Source organism: Hyaena hyaena, unplaced genomic scaffold, assembly GCF_003009895.1.
Source record: "Hyaena hyaena isolate Hyena2069 unplaced genomic scaffold, ASM300989v1 scaffold_202, whole genome shotgun sequence".
Taxonomy (NCBI): domain Eukaryota; kingdom Metazoa; phylum Chordata; class Mammalia; order Carnivora; family Hyaenidae; genus Hyaena; species Hyaena hyaena.
The window spans coordinates 95,515-116,298 of NW_024080832.1; the positions used below are offsets into that span (position 1 = coordinate 95,515).

At 51.0% G+C, this 20,784-nt stretch overlaps 1 protein-coding gene across 4 annotated transcripts in view; it reads right to left on the reverse strand.

Annotated features, from left to right (window-relative positions):
- Nucleotides 1-15,280, reverse strand: part of SCUBE3 (signal peptide, CUB domain and EGF like domain containing 3) — a 37,632-nt gene extending 22,352 nt beyond the window's left edge. For all 4 annotated transcript variants that reach the window (XM_039241784.1, XM_039241785.1, XM_039241783.1 and 1 more), the window contains exons 1-3: nucleotides 14,744-15,280; nucleotides 1,982-2,104; nucleotides 884-1,009 (exon numbers count right to left, since the gene is read on the reverse strand). In XM_039241784.1, the coding sequence (XP_039097715.1) occupies nucleotides 884-1,009; nucleotides 1,982-2,104; nucleotides 14,744-14,828 (334 nt within the window). In that variant the 5' untranslated portion in view covers nucleotides 14,829-15,280. The remainder of the gene's footprint in view (nucleotides 1-883; nucleotides 1,010-1,981; nucleotides 2,105-14,743) is intronic.
- Between the last annotated feature and the right edge of the window lie 5,504 nt (nucleotides 15,281-20,784).

The window sequence follows — 20,784 nt, forward strand, 5'->3', positions numbered from 1 at the left end:
TTTCCTGGTCTTCCAGTCTTCCAGTCTCCTATTTTTGTTTTGACAGCAGAGAGGAAGAATTTGGAAAAGGACCCCTGGCTTCACATCTCAATTCCTTTTCTGCTACAGGCTTCAGTTTTTCTGCTTGGGGAAGAATCTGACATGGTCCCAGTAATTTTCCGAAATGATGTGAGACCAAAGTTGAGTTTACTGCCCTAGAGATTCTCCTATCTTTACCCCAGCCACTGGGACAAAGATCAGGCCAGATTGAGGCCTAAGAAGTGAGGAGAGGGTGAGCCTGGAGATTGCAGGATGAGCTGGGAGAAAACCAGCCTTTAAGGGCCAGAGGCTCCCCAGGGCCAGGGAAGCATCATCGTCATCGTCATCGTCGTCGTCATCGTCATCATCATCAACATTCCTCCCATTTATTGAACACCTCCTGTGCTAAGGATTGTACAGGGCTCTTTATACATGTTGTCTCATGGTGATTCACCCAGAACCTTTGAGTGGGATATTACCATCCTCATTTGAGAGAAGAGGAAGCTGAGGTTCCCAGAGATGAGTTGATTTGCCCAAGGCCCCACAGCTAGTAAGCAGCAGAGCAAGGATCTGGTGCAACCAAATCACCTTCCCACCATGCTCTGCCCCCTGTGGCTAAACCCACTATTGTCATCTTGCCCTAGGAGCACTTGCTAGCACCATCTCCTTTGCTGATTTTCATCCAGCAGCAGGATTATTTCATCCTCGGTGCCCCATCTCAAAGGGGAGACTGACCTTGTTCTCTAGTTTGTGAGAATGCAGCCTTCTGATCACCTCCTTCTTCTTGCCTGGGAACTGTGAAATGCTGAAAACACCTCCTCCCCCACAAGACAGCCCCTGCCCACACCTCCTCTCCCTTGCTCACCCAGACAGTTGTGGCCATCATGTGCCAGGTGGAATCCATCATAGCAGGTGCACCGGTAATTGCCAGGGATGTTGACACAGTCGTGCACGCAACCTGCATTATCTTCTCGTTCACACTCATCCACATCTGTGAGCAAAGAGGATCTGAGGCAGCTGGACCCACCTGCGTGTCCACCCCTGTGCTCAGGTTTGTGGTGCGTGCGTGTGTGTGTGTGTGTATGTGTGTATGTATGTGTGTATAACTTTCTCCCTGTGTGTCTACATAATTACTTTCATAGCCTGCAAGCCATTTTGCATTTTGCTATTTTCATCTAAACTTAAGTCATAAACATTTTCACATCTCCACCCAGGCTTTCTAGTACCACCATACATGACTGCAGAATATTCCATTGCATTGCTAGATCATAATTTATTAATCCTTTCTCTATTGTTAGATATCTTCCACTTATTTTACTATCATAAATAATACATTAAAGGACATCTCCTGTGCATTATTTTCTTTGACTTAACTTTGAGTAAGTTCCTAAGAATAAAATTTCTGGGTCAAAGGATATAAATACTTTTAAAATTTCCTGCTCGGTATGACAAAATCACTTTTCAATTCATAGTGTCACCAAGAATTAATGAGTGTATCTTGTCCACTGAAGTCTTACCAACACTGAAGGTTGCAAATTTAAAATAACATCTCAAAACTGCTTTAGTTTGCATTGCTTTAATTATGAGGGGGGAAGAAGGTGTTTGTTTATAGTATGAATTTCCCTTGGGGTAAACAGTCTGTTCTCATCCTTGTGGGTATGGTGGGTGTAAGGGTCTAAAGATGGAGGTCAGGGAGCCTCGGGCCTCAGTCCTGTGATTCTGATCCCCCACCTGGCCAAGCTGTGAGGCTGTGAACTATTCCCAATAGAGCCTCGGCTAATGAGAGCAAATGAGAAAATGGTGCCCTCTCTGGAAAAAGTGGCTGGCTGCTCCTCCCAAGCCCCTTCCCCATGCCAGCAGGGACTGCAGGCCTTGCTATCCTGCACAGTGTGGCTAACTGTGGGGAGTGGCACCCACTTCCCCTCTCAGGCAGGCCCCTCTCCAGGCACCCTCCCCACCTCACCTTTGCAGTGTTTACCATCCCCTGTGTAGCCAGACTTGCAGATGCACTTGTACGACCGTGGGGTGTTCTGGCAGATAGCATCGATGTGGCAGTTGTCGGTCCCTTCCACACATTCGTCCACATCTGGCAGGGTCAGAGGGGGCACATGAGACCCTCTATCGGTGCATCCCAAGTGGTGTCTTGAAGGTGGCTCCCTAAGGGCAAAATCCCTTCTCCTCTAATGCAGAGACAGGGACCCCTCCAGAAACATGTGCTCTTCCACACCCTTCTGATTTCAGAGTGGGCTGACTCTGTAATTTCAGGAATTCAGAAAGAACCCCCACTCGCCTCAGAAATACTTAATCCACAATGACAGCTAAAATTCCATCATTTGAAACACTCCTCTTTGATTGAAAAACAAACAAAAAACACTTGGACTGGGTGGCACACTTACCTTGATTAGAAATATTCAACTTAGTGTGAATTAGTTTACCTCACTTTGGAGCAGGCTTAGAGGGAGAGGGAAGAGATGAGGCCTGGGGACAGGGGCCTCTGGAAAAGTGGCAGGGTCCAGTGGCCCTTGGTAATTGAGGGAGGAAGAAAGCAAGGAGAAGAGGCCACCTGAAAAGTCCTCATCTGCCTCACAGTTCTGCTTGAGACCAGGCCTGCTCCCACTTGCCCACCATGGCGCCAAGAATCTTTAGAGGAAAGAAGTTCCATGTGGAAGATTTCCCTCGGACCCTGTGCTGTCAACAGCGGGCCACCGGGGCCTGGCAGGGGCCGGTACCAGCGACCTGAAGCCTGACAAGTGGAGCCCTGTGACTGTCCAGTTCACTCAGGCTCATCAGCCTGCCGCCCTGACCTCCTCCATCTAACCCGAGGTGTTCCTATCGCTCCTAGCCCTCACTCTGACACCAGGTGCCACTCACAGAGCTATGTTAAAGGAAGCCAAAGAAAATCATTTATCATCTTTGCGCAAAAGATTTCAACTTCTGGGGCAATGTTACGGTGAGCATAAAGCTGAGCTAAAATATGGCTAAATGTTGCATTCAGCTGAAAATGTTTTCTAGGGTGTTTTTTGTGAAAGGTACTATACTGAAGGTTGTGGAGGCTCAGAAGTGACTCAGCCCAGCCAAAAGGAGAGACAAGTAACATGAAGCAGGGTGGGGTTGAGTACCACAAAGGCATTAGAGATAAGAGGAGAGGGTCCTCAACCCTGGCTACATAGCATCAGAGTTAACTCCGCTAGGAGATGCCCAGCAACATCCCCAGAAGTTCTGGTCAACTAGCCCTCAGTAGTTTTCTGAAGCTCCCCAGGTGAGTCCAATGTGCAGCCAGGCCTGACCCACCTCGGTTAAAAGGAAGATCAGAGGAGGAAGAGATTACTTCTAGCTGTGAACCGGGAAACCCAAGTGTATAAGTAGCAATGTGCAAATAAAGAAATGGGAGTTGAAATCAAGATGGTGGAGATTTGCCTGGCTTTTGTTAAGATGCAGATTTTCAGGCCTTACTGCCAAGCTATGGGATCCAAATCCTTAAGGTGGCTGATATATTTTTACTGAACGTGAATGAATGAACAGACCAGTAACCACTCTCAATTTATAGACACCCATGAGCCCTAGCTTGAAACAGTTAACTCTCCTCTGTTTTCATACTTGAAGAAGTATTTCAGGGGCAGTACTGAAGCTTCCTGAGGCTAAGAAGAGAACTGAAATTTGGAAGAGTGCCCCCCAAACACCCTGCCTCAAGTCTTCTGGGCTTCTATTCAGCTCTGCATTCTACCTTCCAACACTCTTTGACTCCTCTGCTGTCTACCATGCCGGGTCATTCTAACTGCTGTAACTCACACTTACTCTCCACCTCACTCAGGCTCTGCAGTCACAGTGTCTGCCTGCTGGCCCACCCTGCGAACTCATCCCAAAATGAAAGAACAGAGAAGGGGGGCATGAAGACTAGTTCATAAGAGAGGGCAAGAAGGACCTCTGTAGAAAGTAAGGCTGCATGGAGTACCAGTTGATTCTACTGATGGAGAATAAATGGTACCAAGAAATGTCCTGTCATAAACAGAGCCTAAGCTCTGGAACCAGTCAATCCCAGATTCAAATCCAGCTCTACCTCTCTAGGGAGGCTTTTGTGAGTCTCTTATTTCTTTCTCTTCAAAATGGGGATAATACTCCTCATGAGAGTATGCAAATAGTTGAAAAGCTATTTTGTATAAAGTACTGAATACCATGGCTTGTAAATGTCAGGTTCCCAATGTAGAGAAGCCAGTTCTGACAAGAGATGCTCTAGGACTGTGCTGTCCATATGACAGTAGCCCTGAGGCACATAAGGCTATTTAAATTAAAATTAATTTAAAATTCTGTTCCTCAGTTGCTTTAGGCCAACTGCTCAATAGCCATTATGTGGCTAGTGGCCACCGTCAGTGGACAGCACTTCCAACACCACAGGAAGTCCTGTTAAAGCACTGCTCTCAGAATTAAGAAGGGATATTGCTGGGCCCAAATGGACCAAAAAAAACTTGCTGAAAAGTGGGATTCAAGTAGAGATTTGGAGGTTGGATAAGCATCTGACAGAAGAGGAAAGAGGAAATTTCAAGTGTGGTCAAACGTATAAAGAAAGACAAGGCATCCGGCGGGCCAGTCCTTACTGTCTGTCCCCACATTTATACATGCCCTCCATGGTGGGGAAAGTTTAGGTTTTTTTTGTTTGTTTTTTAACTAATTCCAATGTTTGAGTGGCCTCAGGCTTGGTTTTATATGTTCTTGTTGGGTCCCTGGAGGAGAGGGGGCTGGATGATTGATTGCCCCTTCCTTGTGGTGACCCTTGTGAGTCTTTGAGGCTGGCATGAGGCCCTGGACAATCCCAGGGGCTAATAATCATCCTGTCTGTCCTGCTTTGAGCCCTCTCTGTCTCTCGCCATCCCTTCCCCCACAGCCAGCAGGGCAGTTTGGAACCCCATCTGGAAGCTCTCCCTCTGGGGCCATCTCAAAGGTACGTGCCTATCTCCAAATCCATGGGTGCTTTGCTGGAGTCTGTACCAGGCTCTCTGGGCATTCTGTTCTTTCCTTTGCCTCCCGTTCAGTGCTAACTAGTACCAAAGTCCCCTGATGCTGAGGGCAGCAAACTCAGGCTTTCTAGTAGCTCCTTTAGACCCTTCCAGCAGCTGGGCTTCTCCCACCATCCTACCCACAACCTCATTTACCTGCTCAGAGTGCTTATCCTTCTCCAGCAAAGAGTCTCTGCTCTGGAAGACTTTATCTCCTACCTACTCCCTCTACAACATCTAAACATTCTGCCCCCGTCCAAGCATTCACACACATCTCCTTCTTCACATTGGAGATACAGTCTTCCCTGTTCCCCCAGCTTCCCAAATCTGGCTCAAAAATGGCCTTCCCCAAAGCTCTTCCTGGTAAGCCCTATTCGTAAAGAATTCCAGGTCCCAGAAGACTCTGTTTGCTGTGGCTCACTCTCTGCCGTTGCTAAGTTGCTCTGTTAATGCTGTAATGCCCTCTCGTCAGGCATGTTCAGCTTTCCTCACTTGGCTGGTCACTCATTGAGGACAGGACCCTTCAACCATTTGAATGGAATCTTTCAAAGCAGTTCAAGGTGAAAATAGAGGTCTGAAATAGGTCCCCAAATCATATACAGTGTCTCCTCCTTTTGCCACTCCATTCTTTCGGAGCTTCCTTCCACCATGTCTGCCCACCCATGATTTGTCCATGCAGGGATCCCCTCGATACCCATGGGCATAGTCTCATTTCACCTCTGATGGTGCAAGTATTTTCTACTAGCCTGACAAACAAGTTGATGGTAGTTGGACATGGATTGGTCTAGACTGGTGACTCCTGACCTTGGCTGCACACTGGGTCCTTTTAAAAAAAAAAATGTGGATGACTAGGTACTCTTCTAGACCAGCTGCATCAGGATCTCCAGGGTGAGGCTGGGCTACTGTCTGTCTCCCTTTCCCAACTCTGATAATGTGTCTAGATCATTTGCCCAAGCTGGGAAGACACTGGGGGAAGCAAGACAACAGCATGTTTGAGAAAAAGGGTTCTGGAGTGATGCTGTGTCAGTTCAAATGCCAGCTCCACCCCTGTCTGTGTGGTCCTGGGCCAGCCTCTGAACTTACCCGCTCCTTTCTCTGTAAATGGCGACAATAATGATAGTGCCTCCTCATGGGGCTGCCGTGAACATCAAATGAGTTAATACTTACTAAGTATTCAGCACTGCAGTGCAGGCATGTAGTAAGTGCCCATAAAGGCCTACCATTTTTATTCCTTCTCTCCAACTTTCTCCTATCATTTCTGAACCCTTCTCTGCTCCTCCCTTCCCCTTATCAAAGCCCCATTTCAGGCCTGGTGTGGGGAAATGCGGCACCAAGAGAGCGTGTGATGGTACAGGAAACTTTGGGGAGACACAGCCCTGAAGGCAACCTTCTCCGCCGCCTACCCCACCCATGCTGGGAGCCGCCCAAGGTGGAGGGTGACGTAGGTAAGAGGCCATTTGGTAACCAAAAAGCTGCCCTCCACAGTCCTTTGTGATTGCTATCCATTTGTGCCTTTGCCACCACCCCAGGTACGGGGCTGGATCAAAAGCTGAACTGCAGAGATACTGCAGATAAGACCTCCCTGCCTCACCCTCTCCTGGCATGAATGCACGGGGCCGCAACCGCAGCAGCTTTCCCGGTACCATCTGACATTTCTTCTGCATTTGCTTCAGCGCCTACCAGAGTGCTCTGCAAACTCTGCTCAGTATGGGGAGGACAGGTGGGATGTGGGGATGGCGTACAAAGGAGAGGTCAGACAAGAAAGGGTGGATTATTTGAACATAGACCATACTAAGATTCTCTTCTGAGGATAGGGAAGTATACCCCAAAAGGAAAGCAGGAGGACCCTCAAGGAAACACTTCACCTACTTCAAAATTTTGCCCAAGTCCAGCTCAAGAATAACAACAAACAGAAATGAGCAGAATGCAGATAAACAGACCCTCCCAAGGAGAGTCTACCCATTTTTACACGGCCACAGTGGTTACCCCACCATTCACAGCAGCTGGCGGCAGTATGGGCGGATTGGCTGGGCCCAGTGAGAAGGTCCAAAGCAGCCTGCCTGGGGTCCTAATGTGCCCACCTGACTGTGACATCCTTCTTGCCCAGGCCAGGTTAGCCCAGAGTGTTTGGACTTAGTGCAGGCTCTCTGATCTCCTGACCAATCACTGTCTTGTGATACCTCTTCCATGCTGCCTTGTACCATTATTTAACTTTCATTTAGTTCACATGTACTGTCTTCCTCCTGAAGCCTTCCTGAGGCCATGGCTTCTGAATCTTGGAAAGCCACATGGCTGCTAGAAGAGAGTTGAACATATTCCTTCAGCCATTCAACAAATAATTATTGAGCATTTGCAACACGCCAAACACTGTGCTCGGAGCTGGGCATCCAGCTGTGAACAAAACAGACTAATATACTGGAGGCATTCAGTAAATATTTGTAAAACAGCAGGGTGGATGTATGGGCGGATAGATGGATGGATTGGTGGGTGAGTGGATGAGGTCCATATTGGTGGCATCTTCTCTGTTCTATGTTACTACAAGGAAAAAGCTTTTTATTTTTCTGTGACCTCACAACTGTTCAAGGTGGAGGGCAGTCCTAGGAAATTTATCTTAAATGAAGGGTAAGGGGATAGGAAACTCAGAGAAAGGAAGATACCCACTTAAAGGCATCCATTTGGTGATGCAAAGGCCAGAAGAGACTGGGACCAATGAATCTGGGATCCATAGGCTCTGGGGGTCTTCAGACGCTCAGGCATCTCTTCAGAGCATCCTTGTCTGATAGATGTTCTCCAGCCTCAGTGCTAACTAGCTCTTGGTGATAGGGCACCAGGGTCCACTTGAGAGCAGCATACTGTTGCTGCTCTTGGTCAGTTCTCTTAAACTTTCCTACATGTTAAGTAACATCCAAAGCAGAACCACCTTTGTCCACGACACCCTAACCTGCAGCCTGTACATGTGTACCTGTATGTGTGCACACATGCCCTACCTCTACATCAAAAGGGCGACTCAGGAAAGCGGTGGAGCCTGGCTTCCAGCTATGGCTTCTCAGGCAGTCTTCCCGATTCAGAACTGGGTGGAGACCCTGTGACCTCAACTGGAGCCCAGGCCCATCCTCAGCCTGGACAAAGTGTAGGCAGGGACAAAAAAGGCCTGGAAAGAGTCCAGGACACCACACAAATGACCCCGAGAAGACAGAGCACTTTCTTCTTTTTATTTAAAAAAAAAAAAAAAGTACTCTTCCTCTTATATAAGCTTAGCCTGCTCAGCTGAAGAGCCAGGAGAAGAAGTTGGTGCCCGGTAACTGGAGGGGAGCAGGGCTGACCTGAGAGCCTTATCACCGTCAAGAGGCCTTGATGAGTTTCTCTCTGAAGTTCCTACCATCTTATCCCTAAACTAGCTCCTTGCTCATTTGAATGTACCCCACATGCACAATAATTTTCTCCTTTTCAGTGCCACGGATGAAACCAACCCTGAGTCAGAGGCCTTCAGAGGCTGGGTAGGTAGGGATCCTAGGGGGAGGGAGGAAGGAATGGTACAGTGGAGAGAGGGGGGCGGGGGGCAGGGAGGCAGGTGGTGGGCAAAGGCAGGTTCCAGTTTCATGATTATCAGTTTGATCTCTCTAAATTGATGGAGAAAATAACATAAACAACGATGATGTCAGGTGATGCATAATTAGGTGTGCAGAACTTTCACCTAGGTTATTTCACGTGGTCCTCAAAGGGTCCTATCTCATACTACGTGGGTGGGGGGGGAGGGAATCAAGCCTGGAGAGGGAGAGAGCGAACAGCCTGTGCAGAGCCGGACCGCAGGTTTTCTGACTCCTCGTCCAGTGCTTGCTCACTATGCGCTATTATCTGTAAACACCTAAGGGAGGAATCCATGCCTTAGTCATTGTGTCCTCCCCCTCCCCCTCCCCCGGCCCCAACTCAGCACATAGTTCAGCACGAAGCAGGCATCTGATACATAACCATGGAATGGCCTGAAACAGACATGTGGATGTTCCTGGTAGGAAATCGGCAGTAATGTGGGTGCTCCGAGACTTTGGCCATGGGGGTGGCTGGAGGGAGGGCAGGGCTGAGTGGTAGGCAGGGAAGGAGGACAGTGCAGCATGGTGGGCACAGACGGGAGGGGTGGGCAGTGCGGCAGAGGGCAGGTGTCTCCTGCCCTTGGATTCACTATGCTGGGCCAAGCAGCTGGTTAGAAACAAAAACAAACACCAGGGATACAGGTTCCTGCTGTTAACAGCTTCAAACCGCCAGAGGAAAACTCCAAATAAATATAATTAGAAACTTGTAAAAACGTCCTCTCTGTAAACTTGCTCCCCAGGGTCTAGCCTGTAAGCTCCCCCTTTCTTCCAGCCCCCCTGGCCCTCCATGTCCACATATCCCGACATGCCACCCTCACCCAAGGACTCCTTAGATCTGTTTCCTTATTCCGGATCTTCCCTCCAGCCCAGCAGCTCCTGCCCAGGTCTTTCCTCAGCTTGTCACCATCAGTGACCAGATGTGGACGGCTCCCAGCCTGGGGCTCCGAAACCCAAACCCCACAGCTCTCTAGGGCTATGGTTACAGCCACAGGGAAACCGTAGGTTAAGAGTGAGGGCCACGAAGCCCTATTTAGGGGTCATCTTTTCACCTAGGGGGCCGAATCCGTGCATCCAATGGCAACTACAAAACAGTGCCTTGGTCTCAAAAGGGGAGAGTTTCAAGGCTGGAGCAGAGAACAGAGGGCTAGTGTTGGAGCTGAGAATCTATGGTGTAGGACCAAGGACTGGGGCTTGGGGGCCTTGCCCAGATAGTATTCAGTTCCCAGAATACAAACATTTCAGCTCCACTTCCCAATGTTGTTTCTCTCTCTCTCTCTCTCTCTCTCTCTCTCTCTCTCTCTCTCTCACACACACACACACACACACACACACACTTGTAGGGGCTGTTTCGAGGGGGAAATACTCTACTTAAGGACACAGAGCTATCAGGGACTTGTGGCCCCAGGAAATCTGGATGGGGTAAGAAGGGAGGAGTAGCCAAGTGACAGACTCGGGCAGGGAGCAGACGAGTAGGGCCCAGGGAAAAGCGGGCCTGAGTGTCAGGTGAGAAGCCCGTGGAGGCCTGGCTGCAGGACCGAGGCTTGCTCTAGTGTCTTCTGCCTCCAGCAGGAAGGACCTCAATGAGATGTGCAGAATCTCAGAGCTGCAAAGGACCCTACTGATACTCTAGTCCATTTTACAAGTAAGGAAGAGAATTTCCTCAACCCAGCCCTCAGGCTCTGCATCTACCTAAACCCGCTGGCACCAAACACCCCAGCACATGCCATTTGGAGCTGGCAGTATGTGGGCATGGCAGAAGAGTGGCCAGTCTGGTGACAGAGGGGCCAATGGGGGAGAGGGGAGGGTCTACACCCCCTCTTAGCCCAGGTGACTGTCTCCTGTACCCCTCAAACATCCCTGGGTTGGCCATTGTATCACTTTCCCCCCACCAAGGACCGGCAGTCCCTGTTTCCAGACTCCTGTCTCAGAACTGAGCCTGAAGAAGCTGTCCCCAGGTCTGGGCCTCTTGCGGGCACTGCCAGGCTCAGAGCAGCTCTGCAGTTTCCAGCCCTGACAGGGACTCTTTCTTATAAGTGGTCATGTGCTAGGGGTATGGGACGTCAAAGGAGGCCCACACCCTGACACGCGGGGACCAGAGCCGGCAGCAGGGACTGGGGTGAGTTCAGGCAGCGAGCTCCTCCACCTCCATCTTCTCAAGAGGGTCTGAAACCGTCCGTTCCCTTCCCCCACCCTCAATCCAAGGCACTGGACCAAGCCATTCCACTTCTTTACTTCTCCAAGGAAAACAAAACGCACACTGCCCCGCTTCCTTTTTCCTCTCACCGGAGTGCTGCGCGCGCACGCACAAACACACACACACACACACACACACACACACACACACACCCTGAGTCATGCACACGCACGCTCGCACAACCCTGTGAACGCACACCTCACATTCCCAAACTCACACCCAGGCCCGGCTCCTTTTACAACAGGTCCCAGCCGCTCACATCCCAAACCGGTTCTCATGCTCTCAGATTCCTGAAAGTTTCAGAAAACAGTCTCATTTAGGGGTTGCTGATAACTTTCTTCTTTCTCTGCCTGTAGTAATTCTGGCCGCCGTGTCTTCTGCTCCCCTCTCTCATTCCACCCCGCAGACACTCCAAGAGATGAGGGGAAAAAGTAGAGAAGTTCTTCCCTGGCCCCAGGCTTTCCCCACCTCCCTGGGAGACATGTCACTGAGAGAGGAGAGGTCAAAGGGATTCCTGAGGAATTTCTAAGTGGTCCACCCCCCTTCTCCACCCTTCTGGAAAAATGGGAGTGGGGAGGGGGGGGACAACAGGCTTAGAAGCAACTGATTGAAGATCAGGCTCCAAGAGTGGGGACTGACTCTCTGTCTCTCCCCAGAGTGGCCTGGATGGGGCACGGGCAATAGCCGCTGCCCACGGGGCCACCCTCACCCGCTGACACGGTTATGGTTTTCATTTCATATTTTGGAGGGAGGGGCTAGGAGGAACAGTCCCCTCACTGTAAGAGCTGGCCACAGGAGCCCAGGGAAGCAGGGAGGAGAGGAAACAGCCACATTAAAGAGGAAGAGAGGGGTGGGGGAAAGAAAGAGAGAGACACACATACACCCAGACAGAGACCCGGAGAGACGTAAGGAGACAGAGAGACACTGTTTGCTGCCAGATGAACGCTCTCAGTCCCAGGGATGGTGTTACTTGGAAACTCTAAATACATGACTTTATCAAAATTTTATCCCTAATGAGAAGAGAAAACAACCAGGTAAACTAAACGGCCAGGCTGGCTCTCTGGTGAGCCAGCCCTGGGGACAAGTTTTCCCCGGGAGGCCAGGAGACCTTTTCATTCAGCTGTAACTTGAGCCCTAAGCAAGGATTAGGTCTTTTTTACCACTGCTGCATACGTCCCCCCACCCCAAAAAAAGCAAAGCAAATTAATGCTTTTAAGTTAACAATTATCTTGGTTATCCAGTCTGTCTACTTTAAAATACACAGACAGGCACTTGAAAAACACTCAAAACCATGTAACCTCATGCTCACTCACTCCTAGTCACACAAGCTTACCCACCCACTCAATCCACACACGGTTCTCAAAGACACTAAAGTGTGTGTATCCACGCTTAAAAACCAGGTCACAGTAGACGCCAACACCCAGCTATATCACCCGTGGGTGAGTGTGGTGAACCTCCCTCTCTCCCACACCACACTCACCTGTATACTCAGGGCTTCCTTCCTTGTCCCTCCCCCTCCTCCCCCCATCCCTTTTCACTTCGGTTCTTTGGGAGGACGGAATCTCTGGAGAAAAGGTACTGAAGTATAATAACTATACTATATATATAAACACACACACACACACACACACACACACTACACCCAGAGGTATAATAACTGTACAAGATATTTGCCAAGAGTCTCTGTAATCTAAAGAAACCCACTAGAGCTTCATTTAAAACCATGCGGCATTAAGGGCACACCTGCTGGCACCGGTGACACCTAGGTGGTATGTTTGGGAGCAAGGAATGACCACGGCACTCCCATCTATGGGTAAGGCTGCCCTGCCCAGTCAGTAGTTGTCCTTCCTGTGGCATCGGCCTGCAGATATGGGTCCAGAGACAGCCCTCTAACCCAACAGACCTGTTGTTAGGCAATCTCTGGCAGTCCAGGTTGATGTATCTCCTGAATAGCAGTGTCAGAAGTAGCTGAAACGACAAGCGTGGACTCTATGCCAGGCTAGACTCAGGGATCAGAAGGAAGAGGCATAGCTAATTGCAGCCCAGTCAGAGCGAGTGTGGCCTGAAGAGGAGATAAGCAGTGGACAAAACTCTTAGTAAGCTCCTTGAGGGCAGGGGCCTCCACGCTGGCCTGGCCACATATCTGCACAGCACCAAGCAGGGTGTCTGATGAAAGAGGAAGCCCTAGGGCACCTTGGAGGGATTCTGAGTCCTGTCCCTGAAGGATGAGCTGATCTCTCCTTGGCACCTGTCCCTTCTAGGAGTCTCCATCAGCCCTGGGAACCCCCTGAAATCTCCTCTTTGCTCCCCCTTTTGCCCCCAGCACCCCCAGCACCCCCCAGCCACTACAGACACTGGCTCCAACTTGAAAGAGGCCCTTATCTTGTCTCTAGATTACTGAATGAAATCTGTTCCTTCCTTCAGACTAAACTCCCTAGCTAATTCCATGTTATGAGTAAGTCAGCACACACTACAAAAGCCAGCTTTGTTTATGAAAACACAGGCAAATCCACAGTGGGAGAGGGGCTGCTCCCAGGCTGGGGGTGGCAGTGGTGGTGAGCTGTCTGGAAGCAGGATGGGAGAAGAGGCAGTTTGAGGGGGAAGGGGTGGGGGTGGGGTCTGGTCTGTGACAGCTGAGGATCTCTGGTACTCAGGGTTCTGTTAGAGGACAGCTTGGAGGAGGAAGGGGGTGGTTGAAGAGGTAGTGTTTGGGAGAAGAGGGTGGCATTCATATGGCACCTTACTTTTAATAGAGGGGGAGACCATCCAGTACACAGAGCAGCTTAAGAGCCAGGCACTCAGGCTCCGGGACACAGCGACCTGACTGCCAGAGACTTAGGCTTCCTCAACTCCCAAGTTCAACTTTCCCTTCTGGCTCAGCCACTTCCACACCCCAGCTTGGCTTCAGGAGCCCCTGGGACAATAGGCAGAATCATATGCTCCTCGGCAAAGCGTTGCCAGGAGGAATTTTCTTTTTGTCCATATAAATCTCTTCCTGGGTGAGGACACGATGGGGGAAGGGTGCAGCAAGAGGTCAAGGGGGAGGGGAGGCTGTCCCCAAGAGAACTGTAGCCCACCAGCCTGGTTTCTGCCAGCAAAGCCTTGGGACTGGCCAGGCAATGAGCCTGGGGTCAGGGATGGGGGCCGGAGGGCCTCCCTGTCTCTCTCTCTCTAATTCCTAGAGGGATCTGTCAGAGCTCCCCGGCCTGGAATTTTACTTTGTTATTTTAATGCAATTCTGACCTGGATTTAAATGGAATTGGAAACCCGAGGCCTTAATAAATAAATATTATGATAAGAAATGAAAGCCATGCAAGACGAAAGAGATTTCCCCCCAAAGAGGCAGTAAGCGACATTCTTGCTGGGAGCCAGTCAGAAATTTTCTTCTCTTCTTCAGCCCCCTACCATCCAGTGAGAGACGAGCTGTTTTTTTCCAGAAAAGATCCTATTTTTCTTTAACATTTTTCTACTGATAAGACAACAACTTGGAAATTCTGTCTGACTTCGCATGAGGGTTGGGGGTGAGGGGAAGAAATACATGGCATGGCTGAAAAGTTTCACTCTTTCCGTCTCTCCAGGCCACAGCTTAAGTTTCTGGCAACGTCTGAGGGAAGAGAAGATTCTCTCTCATACTTTTGGAGGATAGGAAGTCTTTCGAAGATGCTGGGGTGGCAGTGAAGTCGGGCAGAATGCTGAGGTGCGTGGCGACTTCTGCCCTGGGCCCCCCAAACTTCTCACTGCTCCGTGTCGCTCCTGGCTCCTCCAGCCTTTCGCCCGGGGCGCAGCGCCCAGAGGTTAGGTCCCCAGACGGAGTGCGGGCACGGTGCTGGGCTCTGACAGCGGCACGCTTCCCAGCACCTGCCCTGCCCCTAGGAAATCGCGCCCCCGCCCTCGGGCCCCGCAGCCCCGGCAAGCCCCGGCAGCCCCGCCGCCGCGCGCCCCTCCTTCCTTACCTTGCGCGGCTTTGCTGTGCTGGGCGGCGCGGGCGTGGACCAGCAGGACGAGCAGGCAGAGCCCGGGCACGCGCCCCGAGCCCATGGCTGGAGCTCCCGGGGGCCGGGCGGCCGGGGCCGGTCTCGCAGCCCCCGGAGGGCGGAAGCCGGCCGGGCCCCCACGCGCCGGCGGGGGGAGGGGAGGGGGGTCCCGCCGGGGCCGGACCGGGGGCTGCGGGCGCGGGGTGCGGACCGCGGCGCCCTCGGCGGGAGGCTCCTGATGCTGTCGGCTTCCCCCGGCCCGACGCCGGGGAGAGCGAGGCGGAGAGAGGCTGGGGGCGCCCGGCGCCGATGACGGAGGGGAACCCCCGCCCTCTCCAAGCCGGGCTAGGCTACGGGCGGCGGCGGGGCTGCTCCGTATAATCCCACCCAATTCCCAGCTTCGCCCGGAGAGAGCTGCAGCCGGAGAGCGCGCAGAGCCCGAGCGAGGGACCTGAGAAAGGGGAGGGGAAACGCAGCGCCAGAAACACGCCCTTTCTGCCTCTCTTTCTTCCTCTCTCGCTCCTTCTCCGTCTCTCAGGCTCCGTCTCTTTTTCTTCGCCTTTCTCCTCCTCCTCCTCTTTCTCCTCCTCTCCTCGCTCCTTTTCGTTTTCTTCCTCCTCCCCCTCCTCCTCCACCACCTCCTTTTTCGTGCCCTTTTTTCTTTCAAATGGGGCCTCGGCGCAGCGGCCGCTCCCCCTGCGCGCCCGGGCGCGGCGGCCCCCTCCCCAGGCTGCCGGGCCGTTGCCTGCAGGAATTTACAATCCGGCGCTGGGGGAGCGGGCCCGGTCTCCATGGAGACGGCTTCCCCGGGAGCAGGGAGGTCAGGCGCAGACCGCGCACAATCAATGGATCAATGCAAGCCCCGCTCGGCTCCAGACCAAACAGCACCCGGCTCCCGCTCGTCCTCTCCCCCGGCGGAAAGAGTGGGGGAGCTAGGGTGCGCCCCCGCTCTCGCACGAGATGAGGGCAGTGCAACGCAGGTTTGCACGCACACCTCCACGAGGAGACAAAGAGAACTCGGGGTGTCGGGGAGGCTGGGGAGGACGAGATCGCACTGGCACTCCGGCACGCCCGCCGACGCAGCCCGACACGCGAGACACAGCCACACAAAACCTCGAAAAACTGAGAGTGGCACCGACTTCGGGCCGAAAGACGCCCTTCCAACTTTACCTCCACCACAGCCCCCATCCTCCGGTCTCAATGCCCATTCTTAGTGCTGAGTCCACTTTAACTGAGGACGGAGAAGAAAGTAGACTTTTCCTGAGCTAAAACTGCCAGCTCCAGGGCAGACTACCTGGCAGTTAAGGCCTTGGAGGTAGACCTACCCATATAGAAGTGGGCTCCCATGTAAAACACTCACACTCAGCACAGGGGCAAAAGCTGACCCACAGGAATATACCTATGTGTGTAACTACAGACACAAAGATCTGCTCAACGTACTTCTCCAAACCTGCTCTCACAGCTTCAGGATGTGGTCCTAAATAGTTCATTCTTTTTTTTTTTTTTTAATGCTTATTCATTTTTGAGACACAGAGAGAGACCGAGCACGAGTGGGGGAGGGGCAGAGAGAGGGGAGAGAATGAGACACAGAATCCTAAGCAGGCTCCAGGCTCCGAGCTGCAGGCACAGAGCCGGAAGAGGGGCTTGAACTCAACCCCAACTGTGAGATCCTATCATGACCTAAGCCAGAGTCAGAACCACCCAGGCGCCCCATAACTGGTCCATTCTTAACCCTTCATATCTCCAGCTGCGGAGTAGCAGAGGAAAAACAAGTGATATTTTAAAAAATAAAGGCAAAGTGTATAAAAGTGGTGTCTCCAAACCATGAACACTGTCTCCTGGATGGATTTATAGATTTTCTTTTCTTTTATCTTAGAGGAAACCCCTCGAGAGGTGGTAAAGGCTTTCTTACAGTATGGGGCTTCAGACAACCTGAGACCATGCCAGGATCCAGGCTTCAGAGCCATTTATTTTAAGAGACAGAGGGAGCGCATGCAAGCAGGGGAGAGGGGCAGAAGGAGAGAGAGAGAAAGAGAGAGAGAGAGGGAGAGGGAGACAATCTTAAGCAGGCTTCATGCTCAGCATAGAGCCCAAGGTGGAGAGAGAGAGAGAGAGAGAGAGAGAGAATCTTAAGCAGGCTTCATGCTCAGCATAGAGCCCAAGGTGGGGCCCCATCCCACGATCCTGGGATCATGACCTAAGCTGAAATCAAGAGTCAGACTCTCAACCGACTAAGCCACCCACTTATTTTCTACAGGGAGGAGGACCCTGGGACCCAGACTAACCTCACAAAGCCCTTGGGGTACCCAGGAGGAAGGGACAATGACCAGAATCATCCTGAAAATAACTCAGCTCTTAGACCCTTGACACTGGCAGCCCACATCAGCTAGGTGACAGGTGTGATATGTCAGAGATCTCCTGAGTCCCCAGGGAGAAGAACTGAACCCTTCCTTCCCTAGGGATTGAGAAGAAAAGTAGGACAACGGGCACAGACTTTGGGCTTTTTGTCCTGACTCTATCCTGGGATGAAGATTGCTTTTGGGCAAGTCATATCTCAATGGGCCTCAGTGTATTCTGGGAAACTAGCAGGTGGATTAGCTCCTTGGTGGAAAGGAGACAGTTGCCATTATGAAGCTTGGGGGAGGAGGTCTTGAGTATACCTGCTTAGCATGAGAGAAGATGCTTGGGATGGAAGCACACAGCTGATGGGAATGGTGTGGAGGGCACACAAGTTTGGGTCAAATGATCTCCCCGGTCCCTGCCAGCTCTGTCACCCTAAGACTCCCTCCCTCTTTCATTCCATTGGCAAACCCCTCCCCTTGAAGCTGCTTTACCTGCTGCCACCAATTATGTATAGGGCTGGGGGACAAGTGCGAACTTGCCATCTTCTCTGCCCCAAACAAGAGAGTGGTTTAAAAAAAAGAACTGGAGGTTGCCAGATGGTGCCTGATCTACATGGGGGCACAGGGAGAGAGCTGGGGAGCCCCCCAAGGCAGGGAAGGGAGATTGCACTGTGCCTTGCTTTGTCTCTCTGCCTTGCTGTGGACACTCGTGGGAGCTTCTCTGGGTCCCTAAGGAGGAGGGCTCCAGCGCACCCTCTAAACTGCAGGTGAGGTGGGCATGAAGGATTCTGTAGGGGCAGATTAATAGGTTATCTCGGGCCTTCTATCTGATTCAACATGATTTCCTAGTGCCTTGAGTGTGGACGTTGCCCTACCTTAGCTGCTAAGTCTCTGGGAGTTTCAATATTTTTACTGTAGCTTCCTTTTTTTCTCACTTTGCCAGCTTGTCCTTTGCTCCTCTAGGACCAGATGATCTTCCTCTACATCTGGGCAGAGGAGGCAGTGCTCTGCTTCCCACCATCCAGGCTGGTTGCAGCCCATCCCCAGTCTTTCAGAGGACTCTGTAAGAGCAGAAGCAAGGGTTATATCACTGGGCACTGTGACCTGAGGGGCTGGTTCCATTGCCCTCTAACTGGCTAGTGATACAGGAAGATGACAAGGAAGGAATAATGAGATGGCTCTTGCAAGAGGTATTACAAAAGCCATAGCATATGTCATACCCTCACCAGCAGGAGTGAAATGTCCCTGGGTTCCCTCCCATACTCTCTCAGGCCACAGTTTGCTTCCAGGCTGCACTGTCCTTTAGGATTGCTTCTGACATTTCATTTCATTCCAATTTCCCCTGCAAATGTCTGGGGAGACGATTGGGCTGGGGAACCCATAGAATATATACCTCGGTTCTGATCCTACTTAGGGATACCTATGCCAGGGCTCCGTCACGCTCAAGGACTTCCCGTGCCCCGTCAAGACTCCTTCCATGAGCCTTTGCTTTCTCTCTCAGCTGCTCAGCTTCCCCAATCTATCAAATGGGTCCACTGACCCTCCTTGACAGGCAGTGTAGTCTAATGGAGAACACATACAGGTAGGAATTAGATGGCTCACGGACAATGTTGGGCCCCACCATTTTCCAGCCATCTATCTATTTTTGTTGAGTTATTTCACTTCTTTGAGCTTTCTCATCTACAAAACAGGTAGGGTCACACATAACCTCAAATGGGGGCATGCATCACCCTCTAACCACATGGGCTCAAGAGTAAAAGAAACCCTGTGGTTCAAATCTCAGCTCTGTTAACTTTTTTTTTTTTTTTAAATATTTTTATTTATTTCTAGGAGAGAGAGAGAGAGACAGCGCGAGCAGGGGAGGGTCAGAGAGAGAGGGAGACACAGGCTCTGAAATAGGCTGCAGGCTCTGAGCTGGCAGTCAGCACAGAGCCCAATCCGGGGCTCGAACCCACGAACCACGAGATCATGACCTAAGCGAAAGTCAGACGCTTAACCGACTAAGCCACCCAGGCACCCCTCAGCTCTGTTAACTCTTTAGCTATGTGACCTCAGATAAGTTATCCATCATCAGCTTCAGTTTTCCCCTCTGACAAAGGAAATAAAAACACCCACCTCAAAGTGTTACGGTGTAAATTAAATAAAATAACGAACGAAGCTCCCCCCTTTCCCGCCCGCACATAGTAGGTATTCAGTAGGCAGTGGCTATTGTTATTTTACTGCTTCTCAGAAGGAACAAAATCCACAATGTTTGATAGTAAAGGTATAGTAGTGCCTGGGAAGAAGCAGTTTTGTCTCAGGCCTGACTTTGATGCTGCTGGGTGTGAGGACAACCAATGAGGCTCAATTCTCACCACCCCCAGCAGAAGTTTCCAGAAATGCCGTACATTCCAACACACTGTGCTTGTCAGCAGCACTTTCAAGTGGGAGAATAGAAGAAAACTCACCTGCCAAATAGTGTAGTTCCAGAATCTCTTTCTCTACCACCATGCACTTCTTACCCTGTGTTAAAGGCCCGGGAACTCACACAAATTAGAGCTCATAGCTACCATTTACTGAGTGCTTTCTATGTGTGCCAGGCACTGGAACAGGCACTCCACCACACACTTATCAGGCAAGAATTGTTTTGCCCTTTTTGTCGATGGGAAAACTGAGGCTCAAGAAGGTCAACCTGCCCAGATGACTAAGAAGGGGCAAAGCCAAGACTTGGGGCCCCAGGCTAGACTCTGAATCTTGTGTACCTCCTCCTTCCTCTGTGCTGCCTTCTCTGAATCCACAGAGACCTAACACATTCTGGCCACTGTTAATCATTTGGGGTAAGCTGAGGGTCACAGACTAGCCCCTTCACGCACAAGGGGTAATAGGGCAGTAATCTTGCTCTGGAGGATCATGTAGGAGTATAAAAGGCTTTAGCCATTACATTTGTCTGATGATGAGATGTCACATGACTTGGTCACACAACATATGTAAGAGGCAAAGCTGGAAGCAGAATCCATGTCTCACCTGACTTTGGACTCTTGGATCCCTGCTCCTTAGCCTGTACCCTCAGACCTGCCAGTCCCACCTCTTCCAATCCTCGCCCTTCCTCTTCCTGATGATTTGATCAGTCATTCCATCAAGTGGAATATGGTCCTTATCTCATCTTCTCCCCCCAGTACACACTGTCTGAGGCCCTCTAGGGTGGGGGCGCCTGGGTAGCTCAGTCAGTTAAGCTCCTGACTCTTGATTTTGGCTCAGGTCATGATCTCATGGTTTGTGAGATCAAGCCCCCACATTGGACTCTGTGCTGACAGCTCATAGCCTGCTTGGGATTCTCTCTTTCTCTCTCTCTCTCTCTCTCTCCCCCGCTTCTCTCTCCCTCTCTTTCTCTGTCTCTCTGCCCCTTCCCTGCTCATGCTCTCTCTCAAAATAAATAAATAAACATTTTTTTTAAAGTCAGGAAACAGAAGTTGATCATCCAAGAAGAGTTCATGGATGAGGAGAGATTTGAGGTGAATCTTGATGACAGAAATTGATGGATATGATAGAAATATAAACAAAAATCGATGATTGACAGAGAAAAATACAGAGTGCTCAGAACAACAACAAAAGAAGTGGAAGAAAGGAGGGAGGGGGGATCATGCCATGTCAGTGGATACGTTGACCCTGGTCAGTCCTTGTTTCCCACCCGTCCAGGGC